This window comes from Lepisma saccharinum, chromosome 3 (assembly GCF_977018435.1).
Source record: "Lepisma saccharinum chromosome 3, izLepSacc3.1, whole genome shotgun sequence".
Taxonomy (NCBI): domain Eukaryota; kingdom Metazoa; phylum Arthropoda; class Insecta; order Zygentoma; family Lepismatidae; genus Lepisma; species Lepisma saccharinum.
The window spans coordinates 58,217,190-58,235,722 of record NC_139231.1 but is presented as its reverse complement, the minus strand read 5'-3'; the positions used below and the strand labels follow the sequence as shown (position 1 = coordinate 58,235,722).

At 38.4% G+C, this 18,533-nt stretch overlaps 1 protein-coding gene across 2 annotated transcripts in view; it reads left to right on the top strand.

The window, feature by feature from the left end:
- The window catches only part of LOC145985067 (uncharacterized), a 50,776-nt gene that overhangs the window by 8,786 nt on the left and 23,457 nt on the right, over nt 1–18,533 (top strand). For both annotated transcript variants that reach the window (XM_083118636.1, XM_083118637.1), the window contains exon 2: nt 16,037–16,314. In XM_083118636.1, the coding sequence (XP_082974762.1) occupies nt 16,037–16,314 (278 nt within the window). The remainder of the gene's footprint in view (nt 1–16,036; nt 16,315–18,533) is intronic.

The following is an 18,533-nucleotide window of genomic DNA, read 5'->3' as shown; positions in this document are numbered from 1 at the left end:
GCCAAATGAATGAAAACTTCAACACCAATATATTAAAGCCTACCACAAGAATAAAAAGGAGTGATTTTTCAATTTTGTAACCCAAACCTCTCTAGAGGGTGATAATCCAAGGGAACTATTTCGCAAAATTCAACTGAGAAACTAGAATAGAGCGTAAGACATCCCGTTCGGGAATTATTTCAATACATTTCATACACCGTTATCAAATAATCAACCAGAAATTGCGTGTGTGTGTGTGTGTAGGTATGTAGCATGCGTAACTTCATAATATTCTTCAACGGAAGGAAGATAATGCATGCATTAATGAATATACAAATTAAATTTTAATTGATTAATATTACATGTGGTTATCCATTGTTGTCATGTTAGCGTATTTAGTTTGTTACCATGGACGTCGTCAGAAATTTTTGCAGCGGGGGGGGGGGGGGAGGAAGGCTAATGTCTGTTTGTTACGTACTGATGCATGCTATATGTTCAATAGATTATTTAGGGATGGAAAAGGACAGCAGGAAAGTAAAACGTGCTATCAGATCCGCCTGATAAGTCCTTAATTCAAGAGTGTTGAAGTTTTTTTTTTCATTTTGCCTTTTTACGTCGATAGAATAAGAATGTCATTCGACTGCTAAAGATAGCTACTTCCACTTCATTAACACGGGTTTACATCAAATCTACAGAATTTGTATATTACAATTACAAAACCACCATTTGTTTTGTATTTTTTGTTCTCAAATTTTGAAAATGTTGACTTCTGTCCCGTAGTGTTTCTTTCGAACGAGTTCTTTGTATGTCTGAAATACCCATTTGATTAATTTTGATTTTCTTATTTTACGTGATTCTTTTTCTACCTTTTAGGTAAAGGTAAATCTTTAATTTGAGAAAATTTGTAAAGGGAAAACAAATCAGTATCTGTGCCTATCATTGGCGTACGTGGAATTTTTTTCGGAGGGGGCTGGAATTATAAAGGTGGATATTACATAGCTGCGTTATGGGCGAGGAGTGACGGAACACACATTATATATTTCGGAATTAACATTTATTTTAAATGTTATTGTTTTTGTTTTGAAACTTGTCAGACAGAAATGGTAATGAGGGATCATTTTATGGAGGTTTGCATTATCTACCTTGGTTTTACCCGAGTCATTTGAAAATTTGGATTTTCTTAAAATTTAGGGAAGGGTTGTATCCCCATCAGCTCCCCCCTCCCTGCGTAGCTAATGATGCCCAGGCTGCGATTTGGACCTAGAAGTTTCAATGGTGCTGTTCAATCGAAGTTTTAATGTGTGTTCTAGGTCAGTGCTAAAAAAATGTTTTGAAATACCAAATGGAAGATTTTTGACAATTTTTTTATAATTTCCAAGGATTTAATTTGTGTTCAAGACTTCTGAGTGTAGACTTTGCATATGTATTCAAAATAACTTCTGTATAATCTTTGAAATGTTAAAGGTAACAGCAATCTGTAACATAAAAATGATTTGAGTGTGTCAGAAAAGATAAATTTGTGAAAAGTAGAAAGTAATGAAAAAAAATATTGTAAAATGGATGAAATAAACTCACCTGTCATTCCAACCTCTTCAGCTATTTTTTTCCACTCCTTAGCTAGATAATATCTATTATGGTGGTTCAGGTGCCATTTATTCCATATTGCTGGTTTCTCTTTAATTGAAGCAATCAGCTGGGCTTTGATGTCAGTCATGCTGAAAAACTTTCAATCGCTCTAGTATGTCACAACACTGCAAACGGCAACTCTGTCAAAAGAAACTGGGAAAAAATAAGGGTCTCTCCCACTCAAACTGATCCCCTTTCTTTCCGTTGAGTGGGAAAAGACCTTGCGTGGACTAATCACAGAACCTTCCACTTGAAACAAGGGACCCAAGATGAAACCGTGTTTGATCCTGGGAACATCTTGCGATGAGCGGGGCTCCATTATGTTTTTCCCCATTTAACTCCATGGTTTTGAATTACCGGAAACTTGTCCCTACGAGTTTCTGGCGATGAGGATGAAGAATGTGCTTCACTGTGTTTTTACCCTAAGTTGCCTTGGTTACAGTATATATGTTCAACCCCCCCCCCCCCCTCCCCCGTGTCTTTGGGAACAAATTTTACACGTTAAGTGATTAAGGAGTCAGCTATACCGCACCCACTTTTATTGTTTCCAAATAGGAGAAAGAAGATAAATCATTTATTTTATGGAATGGGAGGGGGGACGAGGGAGCAGTGTCGTATGAACCCAGGATTGTAAAAAATGTTTTCGGTAAAAATTTACTATTCCACAAACACATGTAACTTCTTCGTTTCGTGACTTTTAACATTCATACTTACCTATGTGCTTTGCGGAACATTTTTGAAGGTGTATTCACGTTTTTTTTGTTTTTTTTGATGAAAGTAATGTCAATTTTTCACATTACGAGTACTTCTTTATTTGCGTTGTTTCATTTCCGTAAGAAACAAAATGGCGCGTACACCTTCGCAGATCATCGCGTGCTGTGCTTGTGTTTTGTCGATGCAGTGTTTCCAACCTTCGTAACCCAAAAAATACTCAAGTGATTTTTTTTTAAGCTTCTTCACATTATTTTATGAACAAAATTTTAACTATGTTTGCCTAACCTAACCTAACCTTGCCGGAAATGGTTCGTGGGACTATGTGTGAATGGTTTTTGGGGCTATCCGTCAATGGTTTGTGGGGCTACCTGTTTACAAAATCCAGTAGATCTTCCACACCCGGTATGAATTTCACCATGCATCCACGACACATCATATTTTCGGAAAACAATGGCATGGTTGGAAACCCTGTAATTGACAAAACACAAGCATGACGTGCGATAATCTACAGAGGTGTACGCGCCAAAGGCTATTGTGCGTCGGAGAATTTATTTTTAACAGAAATAATGAATTTCCACTATGATACATTCCCACATGACAGAAAAGATCTTTCAGATGTTAGACAATGCTACCGTAAGTAGTTTCTTGTGTAAAAATGAAGAAATCTGTTTGTGGAATAGTAAATTAGTACCATGTTTTCATTGGGAAAATTAAAAATTCAATGTTTTCATGAGACGTGATGGATTTTTTTAGGGTTCAGAAATAAAATTATCATGGTCCAAGTTCCTGTTGTTCAATTCCAAACTAATCATTGCACACATGCACACTTATAATATGTTTGGGTTTTATTCATGTCTCTATACGCACCTCGTTGGCATGGAGAAGCATTTTTCCTTATTTACATATACTTTAGTGTGCATGTATCTCTCTATGAGAGCCAAATTGTTTACTGAGTGGATTTTGACTAGTTAGGTTATGTCGGTTAGGTCTCTTATTATTAAAATTGCATTCCTAAATGCTTCGAACTGCTCATATCTAGTCTCAGGCCCTTTCAAACCTACATAGTGGTCCAGATCTGAAACAACCATAAAGCAAAACTTGCAAGCATGAATGCTCATATAAGCTACAACCTTGGTGACAATGAAGTTCAACCAGAAAGAAATACGTGATTAAATGCACAGAGGCATAGGCGGTGGAATGGGTGACTCGCAGAAGTGACGCATGTGTGTAAGAGGAGGCGTGTGAGCAGGCAAGAATCGTCATCCCAGCATGTTGCACCCAAGGTCACGTAAAGAACGAAAACGGGAACTATATGCGTGACATTGAACTTCGACCAGGCACCAGACCCATACGGAAAATTCCAGATAGTGGCGCATTCGACGGAAGCATGACGTCACGGACACGATAAGGGAGTCCGCCGTATATAAGTGCATGCTGTGCACCGAGGAACCGCAGTGTATCATCACCATGGCCAGGGGCAAACCTATTGACAACACCGTGAGGAGAAGAGTGTTGGAGTTGCAACGGGATGGACTCAGTGAACGGGAAATAGGGCGCCAACTGAACTTACCCAAGTCAACCGTCCACTGCATCATCAAACACCACCAAAATACGGGTACTGCAGAGCCAGGTAAGGCCCCCGGTTGAAAACGCCTGCTCATCGTGCGTGACCTACGGATATTTAGGTGCTATATCCAGACCAACAATCATGTTTCTGTGGCCGAATTACGACTGTGGACTCGAGAACGCTTTCACATTGAAGTGTCAACCAGAACTATTCGCCGTTACCTACAGCGATGCGGTTACCGAGTGTACAAGGCGAAACGTAAACCCTTCCTTTCCATGTTGAACAAAGGCAATCGACTACGGTGGGCACGAATGTACCGGGGATGGACATTTCGGCAGTGGAACAGGGTTTTGTGGACCGACGAATCCATTTTCAATGTTGTGTACGGGAAAATACGAAAAACAGTCATTTGTCGGAAGGAGGAACAGAATGAAACAAAATGTTATGCACGTCGGGTACAGAAACCTGCGTCAGTGATGGTATGGGGATGCATGATGGCATCTGGGGTTGGCCCACTACACGTCTGTGAGGGCATTGTGAATGCACATGCCTATACACGCATACTGGAGCGGCATCTTCCCACAGTGCGAAGACACCTGTTCCACAGGCGGCGTCTCATCTTTCAACACGACAATGCCAGGCCTCATACAGCATGGCTGACAAGAGAATGGTTGACTCGCCATCACGTGCGAACTCTGCCATGGCCACCATCGAGTCCCGACCTCTTGCCCATTGAGAATGTGTGGCATGTTCTTAAGCGACGTGTGCAACAGAGGGGACCCACGACAGTGGCTGCTCTTATCGCCTGCCTGCAGGAGGAATACCTTGAACGACTCGTCCGCAGCATGCCCCGACGCATTGCCACAATTATTCGCCGACGGGGCGGCGTCACACCATGGTAAACAGGATCCTCTCTAACAGTGGTCGAACTTCAATGTCACGTGTAGATGGACGAAAATGTTTTATTTTGTGTGGACACCATACATTGCTGCGTTGCAGTGGAAATTTATGTTTTCCTTTGTTCCATGTAGCCTGCTGAATAAAATATGTTCAGCATATGCATGTGTTCTCCTTCTTTCACAACGCACTCCTATATTTGTGACTGGTCGAACTTCATTGTCACTAAGATTGTACTTTTCAAAACTCACTTTCTCTGGTAAATAATGATTGGTGAATTATAACTGTGCAGATTAGATATCTCAAGCTTCAGAATTACTTCCACAGCCATTTCTAGTATTATAAAATTTTGTGGAGATCATTAAATATTTAAAACCGTTACTATTTTCTGGACCCTCAGCAACTGGACGGGTCTCAAGTGGTGGATAGTCAAACCTCCCTCAGATATGAGGGGAAGCTGCAAATAAGGGGAAACCAAAATAAGCAGTCCCGGACCGATGTGGCAAGGATATCAGGGTGTGGAGGGTGTCCAGCGGCATGGACATACCACAAATACCCATCGACAGCCTGGTGTCATGGCGAATACGCACTGCCATAAAAAGCACTGCCTTGTGGGCCTGGAGGGATCCAGAAAGGCTAAGGGAATTGGCACCCTAACAGAAAACAAAGATGTGCCTGGGAACCCACAGGTGACAGCCCCACCAGCCAGATGTAGGCTGTGACAGGCCAGATTAGCCACCACCCAAAAACGTATAAAAAATCGAGAAAAGAAAGAAGCAAGCCAGACTGAAATTTGGAGATGACGCTAGCTATGAATAGGGACATTGAATATTGGAGCACTGATAGGAAGGACTGAAGAAATTGAATGTCTAATGGAGAGAAGAGAAATCGACATCTTTGGAATGAGATTAACCAAATGGAAAGGAAGAGGAGAAATGACATTGAGGAAAGACTATTAAACTGTATTGGACAGGGACTGAAGAGGGCAGGCGAAGTGGTATTGGATTTGTAGTCAGAAGTGGAATAAGTGAAAAAGTACAGAGGGTAAATGACAGAATAATAAAACTAAAAATGAATGTAAGAGTTTTTCTTGTATGTACGCATTGCTTGCATTATAGAATTATTTTCCTGTAGTTTACGGTTATTACAAATTTATTTATTCATTTATTAATTAATATTATTATTTAATAATATTTATTAAATGGTTAATTACGTTATTATTATCCTAACCATTGTTATAACTGTATCTTTAGTCAAAATGAAAATAAATGTCTGATGAAAGGAGCGTGTGTTCTCCTGAAACGTTACAAAGAAAAACTGTTATCTTATGCTTGTAATAACCGTAAACTACAGGAAAATAATGAATGTAAGAGGGAGAGTAATAGAAATAATTCAAGTGTATGCCCCACAAACATGATGTACAAGGGAGGAGAAAGAAGAATTTGAAGAGGACTTGGAAGAACATGTAATAAAAGAATGGCAAATTGTGATGGGTGATTTTAATGCACAAGTGGGAAGAGACAGGAAAGGGTATATGGTTATACTTAGAGCAGATTAATGGGGACAGAGGAATGAGGAGGGAAGGAGGCTACTTGACTTTTGTGGTTTGTATTTTGAAACAAATTTTATGTTATTAAAAACATTGATAAGATCAACTTTAAAAAAAAAACAAAAACAACTAATTATTGAGGGGCTACAGCAGTCACTGGTCTCACGGTTGATATATTTTGTGGCCAAAGTTCCTTTTGTTTTCTAGCGATTTCATCATGCTATAAATGCAATTTTAACATGGTTTGATTTCGATTTACTTGTTAACACATACTGTCAAGTTTTAGATTACTTAAGATTTTGTTCAATATATGTTTTTGTAGTTAAGTTTAGCAGGACAGGTTTGGTTCTCTGAGCATTAAAATAAAGTCCCTAAATGCATTCTACTAAGGTTCAGATTTATTTCTACAATAATTCCCACTAGTCTACGATATTTACAGTCGCTTGTCAACGGGAAATACATTGTCCATGGGAAGCATGCATGCTTGTGTAAGGAAATTTTTAAGTTTTTTTTCAACATAAAATAATGATTTTCAACATCCAAGAAGTGCTCATTACTTTAAGGAAGGTTCAAATTTCATGTCACAATGATTGCCAAAATTCAACGATAATTAGCCTTCCTCCTAGGAGAATTTGAAAATAATCATAAAACAATCGGAACCATTACCCTAGTACATTTCAGTCCCTGTGCCATGAAATTAGTCATCATAATATTTTGCCATTTCCTACCTGGCTGGGTCGGCATAGAAGTCAAGCCTCTCCATTTCTTCCTGGTCTTCCACCACTCTTCTCTTTCCACGGTATTACAATCTTGTCCTCTTCTAACACTCTCTGCTATCTGCTCTTTCCACTGACATATTTTCCTTGCGCATTGTAAGCTCTTACTGGTAGTCTTTCTGCATCCATCCTCTTCATGTATTCGCACCATCTCATCTCTGCCTGATCTATCCTATCCTGAAGCTTCTCCACACCCACTATCTGTTAGATCTCCATTCCTTATTCTATCCCTTCTAGTCTTCCCTAATATACTCCTTAAAAATTCCATCTCCTTTTCTTGCATCTTTCTTTTGTCTCTCTCTGTCATTGTACAAGTTTCTGCTCCATACATAATTATTGGCACATAGTATGTGTTGTATATTAATTACCTTCTTGCATTTCATAGGTACATCCCTGTTCCATATTAATCTTCGAACACTTTGATATATTCCAACACCCATTTGTTCCCTTCTGTTTACCTCCTCATCTATTCTTCCACTTTTCTCAATTATGCTTCCTAGACATTTGAAGCTCTCCACTACTCTCAACTCTTCTGTGTCCATCTTTATTCTTGGTTCATTTCTGGCTCTGTTTCTTGTTGTTATTAGCACCTCACTCTTTTCTGCACTGAATTTCATTCCTGCTCTTCTGATTTCCTCATTCCGACTATCAAGCTGTCTCTGTACTTGTTCTTCCCTGTTTCCCCATATTACTAAGTCATCAGCAAACAACAGGGCCTTCATCTCTAACTCTCCTATCTTCTTCCCCACTTCTTCGTTAATTGCATCCATTGCAATTATGAAGAGCAATGGGGAAAGAGCACTTCACTGTTTTAGTCTATTACTTATACTGAACCACTCTGTTCTTCCCACTGGTATCTTCACACACCTCTAGTTGGCTTTGTATGTGCTCTGCACTCTGCACACTATCTCTTCCTTGACTCCTTTCTCTCTTAGAGCCTTCCAAATTTTTGTTCTGTCCATGCTATCATATGCTTGTTCTATATCTTGGAATGCCATAATGAAATCATTTCCATACTCGTAATGCCTTTCCTGCATTTGCCTTATGGTGAAGATCAGATCTACTGTTGATCTGCCTCTTCTAAATCCATACTGTACCTCTCTCACTTCCCTTTTCTTCTCTAAAATTTTCTCATACACCTTTGCTGAGTGGCACATTAGTGTTATTCCTATGTAGTTTTTACATTTCTTTCTGTCACCCTTCTTGAATAAGGGGAATTTGAGTCCCTTTGTCCTATCTCTTGGCATTTCTCTCTTGCCACACTGTTTTCAATACTCTGTATAGCCACTGCACACCAATCACTCCTGCTCCTAGTACCATTTCCACTGGCACTTCATCTACTCCAGGTGCTCTACCTCTCTTAATTCTCTTCAGTCCTTCCTCCACTTCTTTCCATGTGAGAATCACTTTTGTTTTCCTGTTTTATTTTTCCTTCACTTCTTCATTTTCATTTCCTTTTTTCACATTCAGCAATTTCTTGAAATGATTTCTCCACATTCTCCTTATTTCTTCATCCTCTTATACAACGTTTTCCCTTTCATTCTTTAGCTTACAGCAGTCTCCTCTTTCTCTTCTCCTCTCTCTCACTAATACATACAATACTTTCTTATTCCCATCTGCATCTTCTTCTAGCACTTTGGTCCATTCTTCCCTCCACTTTCTTCTTTCCTTTTTTACTACTGTTCTTGCCTCTTTCTTCTTTTCCATGTACTCTTTTAGTGCATTTTGTGATTTAACTTAAACCATTTTTGTTTTTCACTGCCTCTCTAGTTCTTTCATTCCACCAAGGTGTTTCTTTTTTCTTTTCTTACCTGTCCTTCCACATATCTTTTTGGCTGCCTCTAGTAATTCTGTTTGAAATCTTGTCCATTCTGTTTCTACTCCGTTGGGTTCATCTATTGGCACTTTTGTTCACAATATTTCTTGATATTTCTCTTTTATCATCGTATCCTACAATTTCCACACTCTTATCCTTCTCTCTTGTTTTTCCCTTCTATCTTTTATTTTCCATCACCTCACATCTCCTACTAGTAGCCTATGGTCGCTGTCTGAGTTCTTACTGGATATTACTTAATGTTCTTCATTATCTTCTTTACTTCTTTGTTTACTAATATACCATGTGTTCATTTCGATCTTCAGCCGAGAGATCCGGAGAAGCGTGGCAGGCGGCGCTGACGGAGATGCCGACATTTGCAGCCTGTAATGCTCGCTTATTTTTATGGACAGATGCAGACATTTATATAAATGTTGCAAAGCAAGCACTAACCTGTGTTATAACACGCCAAAGTTCTGTAATTCATCCAAGTTCTGCCCTTATATACACAAATATATACGCTTTAGAAACGATGTTAAGAGCCACAGATAATAAAACATTTTAATCATAGTTTTGACCAGTAACATCCTGCTTAAGTTTATATCCTTGAAAGAGTTTTGTGTCGATGGGGATCGTTTGGAGGTTTCAAATGTGCAACACTGTATCAAGATTACGCTGCAGATGAAACTGTTAAAAGTGAATGGTTTTCGTGAGCTTCCTTGCAATCCGAAATCTCCGAGCTCGAGTTTTTTGTTCCTTCGCGACTAGATGAAGACAGAGCTGTGAATATAGTGGCGAGCAGATGTAAACTAAGAGCATGTTAATTTTGTACTGTGCCAAGAGTGTTATTCTTGGTTACTTGCCATTACTTGTTTGTGTCATTGCAGTATGTACGTGTGTTGTGTCAGCGAGACGATTGGAATATCAGCCGCAAGGTTCACGTTAGAACAAAGAATTTTTATGTATGACACTTATGTGAAAACAGACTTGTGTCGAGATGTGTGTAGGCAATTTGTAGGAAATTCCCAGGCGTTTCACCTCCACATAGAGATACGGTTAGACATCTTGTCCTTAAATTACGAGAAACTGGATTGTTGAATTTTAAAACACCTAAGCAAAAACGACGGATTCTAACCGAAGCAAAACTCGATGAAATTGGTGCAGCGTTTGAATGTTCTCCAAACAAACCTCTACGCCGTGTTTCACAGGAGATGGGTGTGTCAAAAACATCAGCACATACAGCCAAAGCTACTAAAACTAAAACCATACAGAGTTTCTATAGTGCAAGAATTATGGCCCCCTGACAACGTAAGTAGAGTAAATTTCTGTAATTGGGTTTTGCAGAATATTATACAGAGCATTCCCTGACATTTGCTACGAGACTCAGAGGCAAGCAGCCCAGCATCAGCGGTTGTCTTTCCCGGTGAACGGATCCGCGACAGTTGCACTCTACAGTCTGCGTTTTTTTGCTCTCCTGCCTTCGCTCTCTTTCCCTTTCTGCTGACGTTGCAGACTGACGTCAGTATAATCCTCCCTCGGAAGTTGTGTTGTGTCATGTCCGTGTGTTGAAGATTGTGGCTTAATATGGCACCACAAAAGTTTACAGTACAACAAAGGATTTATCTTGTCGAGTGTTACTTCGGAAAGAGGAATTGTGGAGAAGTGCGATGACGTTTTGCAACGAAATTTCCTGGTATTCTTGTTCCACATAGAATGACTATATTAAACCTCGTTAAAAAGTTTAGAGTTACAGGGTCAGTTCTGAATAAAAGTGGATAGAAAAATGGGGAAATCTAAAAAATAAAGTATAGAAAGACAATCCGCACACCATCCGTGAGTTAAAAGAGAGTATTGTACAAGAAATCGGGAGAATTACAGTAGATGAACTTGCACGTGTAAATGCCAATTTCCTTCGGAGAGGCCAGGAATGTGTTGCAGCAGAGGGACATCATTTTCAACACCTTCTGTAGTCAAGGTTAGTACACAATATGAAAACTGTAATTTTAATAGCCGACTCTAGTGACTGTCGCGGACCCCGTTCACCGGGAAAGACAAGCGCTGATGCCGGGCCGTTTGCCGCCGAGTCTCGTAGCGAATGTCAGGGAATGCTCTGTAGATGGTATTGTTGATCCACAGTTAATAATTTTTTCGGGTGAGGCATGATTTCATGTGCGTGGTCATGTTTGTTCACAGAACAATAGATACTGGAGCACCGAAAATCCCCTAATAATACACGAGGTTCTGTTACATGATGCAAAAATTGGTGTGTGGTGTGCTGTAAGAATAATAGGGCCTATATTATTTGAAGACACAATAAATTCAGAGAGGCACCGCACACAAATACTTTCGCCATTTTTTCAGTTGTTATCAGATAATGAGAGACAATATGGGTATTTTCAACAAGATTCGGCCACAGCCCATACCGCTGCTGATTCTTTGGACACTAGGGAGGTGTTTGATGACAGAATAATTTCTAGAGGTTTATGGCCTTCCCGTTCGCCAGATCTTACCGTATGTGACTATTATTTGTGGGGAACCTTAAAATATAGAGTCTACCGAAATAACCCTCATAGCATCGACGAACTAAAAGACAATATAAGGACAGAACTTGGAAGAATTACGGAAGAAGAACTTTTGAGTGTGTATTAAAATTTCATCAAACGTTGCAAGGAATATGTGAATGTAGATGGACATCACTTTGAACAATTCTTATAACGCAGGTTAGTGCTCGTTTTGCAATATTTATGTAAATGTCTGCATATGTCCATAAAAATAAGCTGGCATTACAGGCTGCAAATGTCGACATCTCCATCAGCGCCGCCCGCCATGCTTCTCCCGATCTCTCGGCTGAAGATCGAAATGAACGCACGGTATAATCTATTACAGACTTTTGTTCATTATTCCAAATGTATCTTGTGATTTTATGGCTGTCATATTTCTTCTTAAACCAGCTATTGCCTACTAACACTCCGTTTCTTTTACAAAAGTCCAGTAGCCTCCTTCCCTCCTCATTGCTCTGTCCCCATCCATCTGCTTCAAAACTTCTGTATACCCTTTCCTGTCTCTTCCACTTGTGCATTAGAATCACCCATTACAGTTTGCCATTCCTTACCTACATGTTCTTCTAAATCTTCTTCAAATTCTTCTTTCTCCTCCCTTGTACATCCTGTTTATGGGGCATTTGAATTATTTCTATTACTTTCCCTCTTACATTCATTTTTAGTTTCATAATTCTGTCATTTACTCTTTCTACTTCCTCACTTAACCCTTGTGTGCCATCCGGCAATAAAGTGCGACAACAATCACGTATCAACAGAGGAGGGAGCTGCCCTGCCCTCTCCCTCCTACTAACGTCTGAGTGAGACTCGACTGTTGACCTTGATCGGAAGTCAGTCGTGTGCGAGAATTCATAGTGTTGAGTGCACTTGTCTTTATTGTAGCACTCTATGCACCATCCATGCAATTATGTCACACCGCCGTGATATAGTGCCTCCTGATCAATATGGGTGGGTTTTGCTAGAATTATCGGACGAAGAAGAAGATTATGTGTTTGTGATGACAAAGAAATTTCAAACTATAGTGACCATGATTCTGATTCAGTGTGTGATTATGAAGCTGATATGGGGGAAGAAGGAGCTACTTTGGAAGGAGTTTGCACTACAGAGAGAGGCGAGAGTGAAACAAAAACTGTTCATGGGAAAAATGTGAAAGAAGTAATCAAAATCCATAAATGGTGAAGAAACCAATAACAAGTAAATTTGCTCGGACTTCAAAGAAAAATCTAATTTGAAAACTTTTGCCTTTTCCGAAAAATTGTGATGATGTAAGTGATGAAATATCCTCTTGGAACAAAAATATAAACATGGACATGATTGACTTTGTTGTTCATTATACGAATTTGCATATCAAGAAAAGGGAAGAAAATGGGGACTTTCAACGAATTGGCAAGATAGATGTGAAAGAAACAAACCGAGCGGAAATGTTGTCAGTCATTGGTATTCTTTACCTGTTAGGTAGCAAAAATATGTTTAAAATAAATCTAGCAGAAGCTTGGGCTTGTGATGGCACTGGAAATGAAATTTCACAAGGTATGATGGGCGTAAACAGGTTTTGATTCTTGCTAGCTTGCATCAGATTTGATGATAAAAGCACTAGAGAAGCGAGAAAAAAACCTGGATAAATTGGCACCAATCTGTGAATTTTTTGATTCTTTTATTGTGAACTGCAAACACTTTTATTGTGCTGGAGAGCAGCGTACGATTGACGAGAAATTAGAAGCATATGAGGGACGATGCTCATTCATCCAATATATTCCCAATAAGCCAGCAAAATATGGGATAAAAATCTTTGCCCTCATTGATATTTCAGTTTATTTGGTTTTGTAATAACCTTTTTAAGTATGCATGTTTTTTTTATTTATTCCTGAATCTCTACCATAACATTTAGTGCACCACCCTTGTAAAATCGTTCTATCATATATGCCGTGTAAGTGAAGGTTAATCCACTTCTGACTACAAAACTTAATATCAAATGAAAAAAACAGAAAACTTCATATCAATCAAGATTTCCATAATCATGGGGTTACAGAGGATCTCCAGCTCTTCTAGTGGTATGCAAATCATAAACTATCCCATCAACACTATCATTAAAATTAAATGGTGTGACTCAGTTGTTAGCATATGCAGATGATGTAGACTTACTGGGGGATGATGTGAATACAATTAAGAATAATGCTAAAATATTTTTCAAAACTGCTAAAGAGATAGGTTTGGAAGTTAACGAAGATAAAACTAAATATATGCTTACAGGCAGAAACCAAGTGTTAGGTAATAATCAAAATCTAATTATTGATAACAACTCGTTTGAACCAGTTTCCAAATTCAAATACTTAGGAGTAATATTAACAAATGAAAATTATATTAAAGAGGAAATAAAAAGTAGGCTTAATTCAGGAAATGCATGTTACTTCTCTCTTCATAAACTTTTGTATTGAGAGTATTTGAAAATAAGATCCTTAGGAAAATCTTTGGACCTAAAAGGGATGAGGAGACAGGTGAGTGGAGAAGGTTACATAATTTAGAACTACATAATTTGTATTCATGTCCAGATATTATTAGAATAATTAAATCAAGAAGACTTAGGTGGGCAGGCCATGTGGCACGAATGGGAGAGGGAAGAGGAGTTTACAGGATTCTTGTTGGGAAACCTGATGGTAAGAGACCTGTAGGAAGGCCAAGACGAAGATGGAGGGACAACGTTGAGATGGACCTAAGGGAAATCGGTAGGGATGGAAAAGAGTATATAGATCTTGCTCAAGATAGGGAAAGATGGAAGGCCTGTGTTGCTGCAGCCATGAACCTTCGGGTTTAAGAAGGCTAGAGAGTTAGTTAGTTAGTTATCAACACTATCATGCACATTTCAGTGAAATTATTCAAATCAACTTTCTTGATATTGCAATATTTTGAATAACACTCCCAAAGTTCTGTGAACGGTGTTCTATATTTAACACATTTCTTGTTCCGAGCTTGTAAACCATGTTCCTGTAACTCCTGTAGATCTTTTCACACCTAATTTGCAATTATGTAATGTGAAAAATATAGTACTAAGGAGAATTGTTGTATAAAGCAACATCTTTATAACCTTTTTTGCCAGGGTATGTAGGGTCCTGGACACCATTTGTAGTACACCTTTCAGCAAAATGACTAAGCATTGTTAATAGCAGTTAACTGTGCCAAAGTACCTTCTGTCTCTGCTGTAGGTGTCAAACAATGGTCAGTGTGCAACATATTGCTGAGAAACATGTGCAATGGAACACATTTACTTGCATTGCACATACAAATTTGCATGGTCCCAGATTTTATGTTTTCCAGCATATATATTTAATTTTTCAGAGGCCACAGTGAGAAATCAGTAAGCCCCTTCAATGTGTTTTTATAGATGTGGAGGATTGAAGTTGCATCACAAGAAAAACATGATTAATTATGAAGATATTAGAATCATGTAATCATAGGGTTACCAGATCGCTATAAGGGAAATGTAGGACATAATGTCCCAAAATGTAGGACACAAACATTCACAATAAACAATACACATTATAGAATATGTTAGGAAGTAAATTAAAATTACTTTTCAGCTTTAACAAAATATGAATTCTTAATGAATTCTTAAATGCAACATTTGCAAACTTGTAATCAATACTAAACAACCCATGTTTTAGCTGGTACTTTTCAGAGGAGCAAAGTTTCATCAAATTTTCGGGTTTAATCAAAATATATTTATAGGAGACTGAATAGTAAAACTCTTTGAAATTATACTGAAGCAGTACCAAACTTTTTATAGACTTTTATGAAATAATTATTTCTCTCATGAGTCCATGATGCGGATGCTAATGAAAGTACTCTCTCAACTATTTCATTATGGCCTGGAATGGCAAACTAATATTCAGCAATTACCGTAACTTGAAATGGTTACAGAAGTTTCATCTGGGATAGTTCAAAAACTTTCTTCTCTATGATTTACAATTCATTGAATAAGAATGGGAAACACCTTGTTCCATCAGTATAAACCCCATCCATATCAAGAAATTCCGTTCAGGCACTGAATAGAATGTGACCCCAAAACTTTGTTTATTAATTGCTTCCATTTTTGCTCTAGTGGGGCAAACATTTATTTTCTTCTCGTGAAATGACTGGATCAAAATAGATTGCACTATAGGATTTTCAACTGAAATACGTTTTTTCCTAATTAATATTATGTTGCGGTCAAAATGTAGGACATTTATGATATTTCTCAAATTCCTCCCGGATGCTGGACATAAGATTAAAATGTATGACATGACCGGGAAAAACCGAACGTTTGGTAACCCTATGTAAACAGAACCTCAACTTTCTTTTATTATCAATATTTGTCAGTGTTTAATACCCTTTAGAATTATATCTTGGTACTTGCAAGTTGAAACAAAGCTTATTTTACTCCTGTTTCAATAAGGAGTGTCGAAGGGGAATACTTGTAGTGGTAAAAAACAATGAAGTATCCCAGTGAAATTGTTGAAATTCTGCTCTTGCTCTCAAAGATAGCTATGCCATGCTAATGTTAAACTGTTATTTACTTTTCAGATTTCCACTAAAGAATGAAGAACTAACAAAGAAATGGGTTGATAAGATGAAAAGGGACAATTGGTATCCCACTCGAAATAGTTTTCTATGTTCTTTACATTTTGAAGAGAAATATATGCATTTTGTAAATTTACGGAGGCGTTTATTGGCTAATGCAGTACCAACTCTGTTCAATTTTTCTCCACCGGCACCTCGGCATAAAAAGAAATTAGTGGAATCTGCACTTAAAAAACATCTTGCAGAACATTCACCTGATTCTTCAATTTCTTTGAAGAGAAGTAAGTCTTTAAACAGGATATTGTGTGAGTATTTTCCAACTGAAAAAGAAGTGTGGATAGAGTTATTTCACTACAGCAAAATGAAAGGTGTACTTTAGTGTTGCTAAAGACTCCCCAATAATGTATTTGTTGACACTGTCACTGTCACCTTGTAATTAGGAGTCTCAGGTTTGAACCCAGTTTAAACTGAAAATGCTGTCTTGATTAGTGTATCTGGACAGAAAGTGAACCTAAAATACTTTTTAATCACATTTTATACCATTATGTAAAAATCCACTCTACAGTGCACTGTTCCATGAAGGCAAAGAGAGGTGTGGAGGTATAGCCCCAGACATGGTTGATTTTGGCCATTTTGGGAGGTGATGCAATCCACACCATGCTCCAGCCATCTTTACTTTATGTGAAACCTCTATGCTATATTCATTTTATTTGGGAAAAGTAATTATTGAAATAAAGTTGAAAAACTCTCACCAGCATGGTAACCTTGCACACTACGGAACAGTATAAATTGACTGCTTATGTCCGAAGAAATGAGTTCTTGCTCCATGTTGAATTATATATGAACCATATCAGTGCCCCAGTTGTGGCTATGATCCCTCCAAATCTGATCCATCTGGCTGTCATGCTGGCTTCCACCATGGCTGAGATTTGACAATCCCAAGTTGGCCTTTTAGGCCAAGCCTCATGTTTTGCCTATAACCCAGTCCACCGTCGAGGCTGATTCCGTATAAGAATATTCCCTAAAGAAGATATTGTTGTAAAATAATTTCAGTAAGTCCTCTGGAACTAGTTGCCTGTGAATATCATCAAAATGTGGTAAATGAAATATCACTATTCCAACATATATTTGAGTTCTAATAGATAAGTTTAAGGGCAATACTCCAGCTTCGAACGTAGAAAAAATGGGGAGGTCTGATTAGAAGAAGTTAATATAAAGTATAAAGAAAAACATATAGAATCCTTTACACAGATCAAGATGTTCATGTTCTATCTATGTTAATGAATTCATTGGATCTTTCAAATTAATCCATTAAAAGAACAAGAAATACACCAAGAAAACATTTCTATGTAATAGTCTAACCATTCTTAGTTTTGGACTTTTAACCACTGTGTTGTTAATTAACTCTGATAAACTTACTTTTCATTTTTCCGCGTAAATTTATTTTGCGTAACCTCCAAACTTGATATCTTTAGATACACTGTGTTGTTTTTAAAATAGCACGTTTCGGAGGCTGATTCTGCCTCCATCTTCAGGGTAGTGTGTAATCTACTAAATCATACTTGAATCCCTGGACACATGATGTGTTTGGGGATGGTGTCTATATGGTTGTGGGCATACAGTTCTCCCAGTGCGTGTGCTACACTGATCCTCGTTTGTATGCTGACTGGCCAAAGCAGGGTTGGAGATGTATCTGTAAAGTGGTTACAACCATTCAGGGTCTGACAGTTGCACGTAAACTGCACTAAAGGAGTATTACGTTTTTGGGGTTGATTTCCAGCAGTATCAATCCTTTGACAAGGTCGAGCCTGGGCCACCGCATATAATCCTCCCTGGCAGCCTACATAGAAAAACAGGTCTTGACGTGACCACCAGACGAAGTGAAGCCTTGGCCACTGATAATTCTCTCTGGCAAACTTCATGTACAATATGTCCTTGTGACCGGCAGACGAGGTGGAGCCTTGGCCACCGAGAATAACCCTCCAAGGTAACCATTTATTCTCACTCTCTATATAGACACCATCCCCAAACACATCATGTGTCCATGGATTCAAGTATGATTTAGTAGATTACACACTACCCTGAAGACGGAGGCAGAATCAGCCTCCGAAACGTTGGTATTTTAAAAACAACACAGTGGTTAAAAGTCCAAAACTAGGAATGAATGAATCACCACTGATCAGCTATAAGGAAGAATAGTCTAACCATGCTTACCACATGATACCATGAATATGTTACCTGTTTCTTGGAGAAAGTCATGTAATATGAATCAGGTTTTAATTAGAATGGAACCATGGTCATCCAATCAGTAACGCTGGACTGGTATGCACAAGATCAGTGTTTCAACTCTTGGGGTGAATGATCTCGACTTTGTCTCCATATAAAGCAGCTCTGATACTCATCCAGCCTCTAATAATAAATGGGTATTTGGGATTAAAGACAACCAGAGCATGCTGCTGATAGAATAAAAAGAAAATGGCAAACATCGTGAATGTGTGAG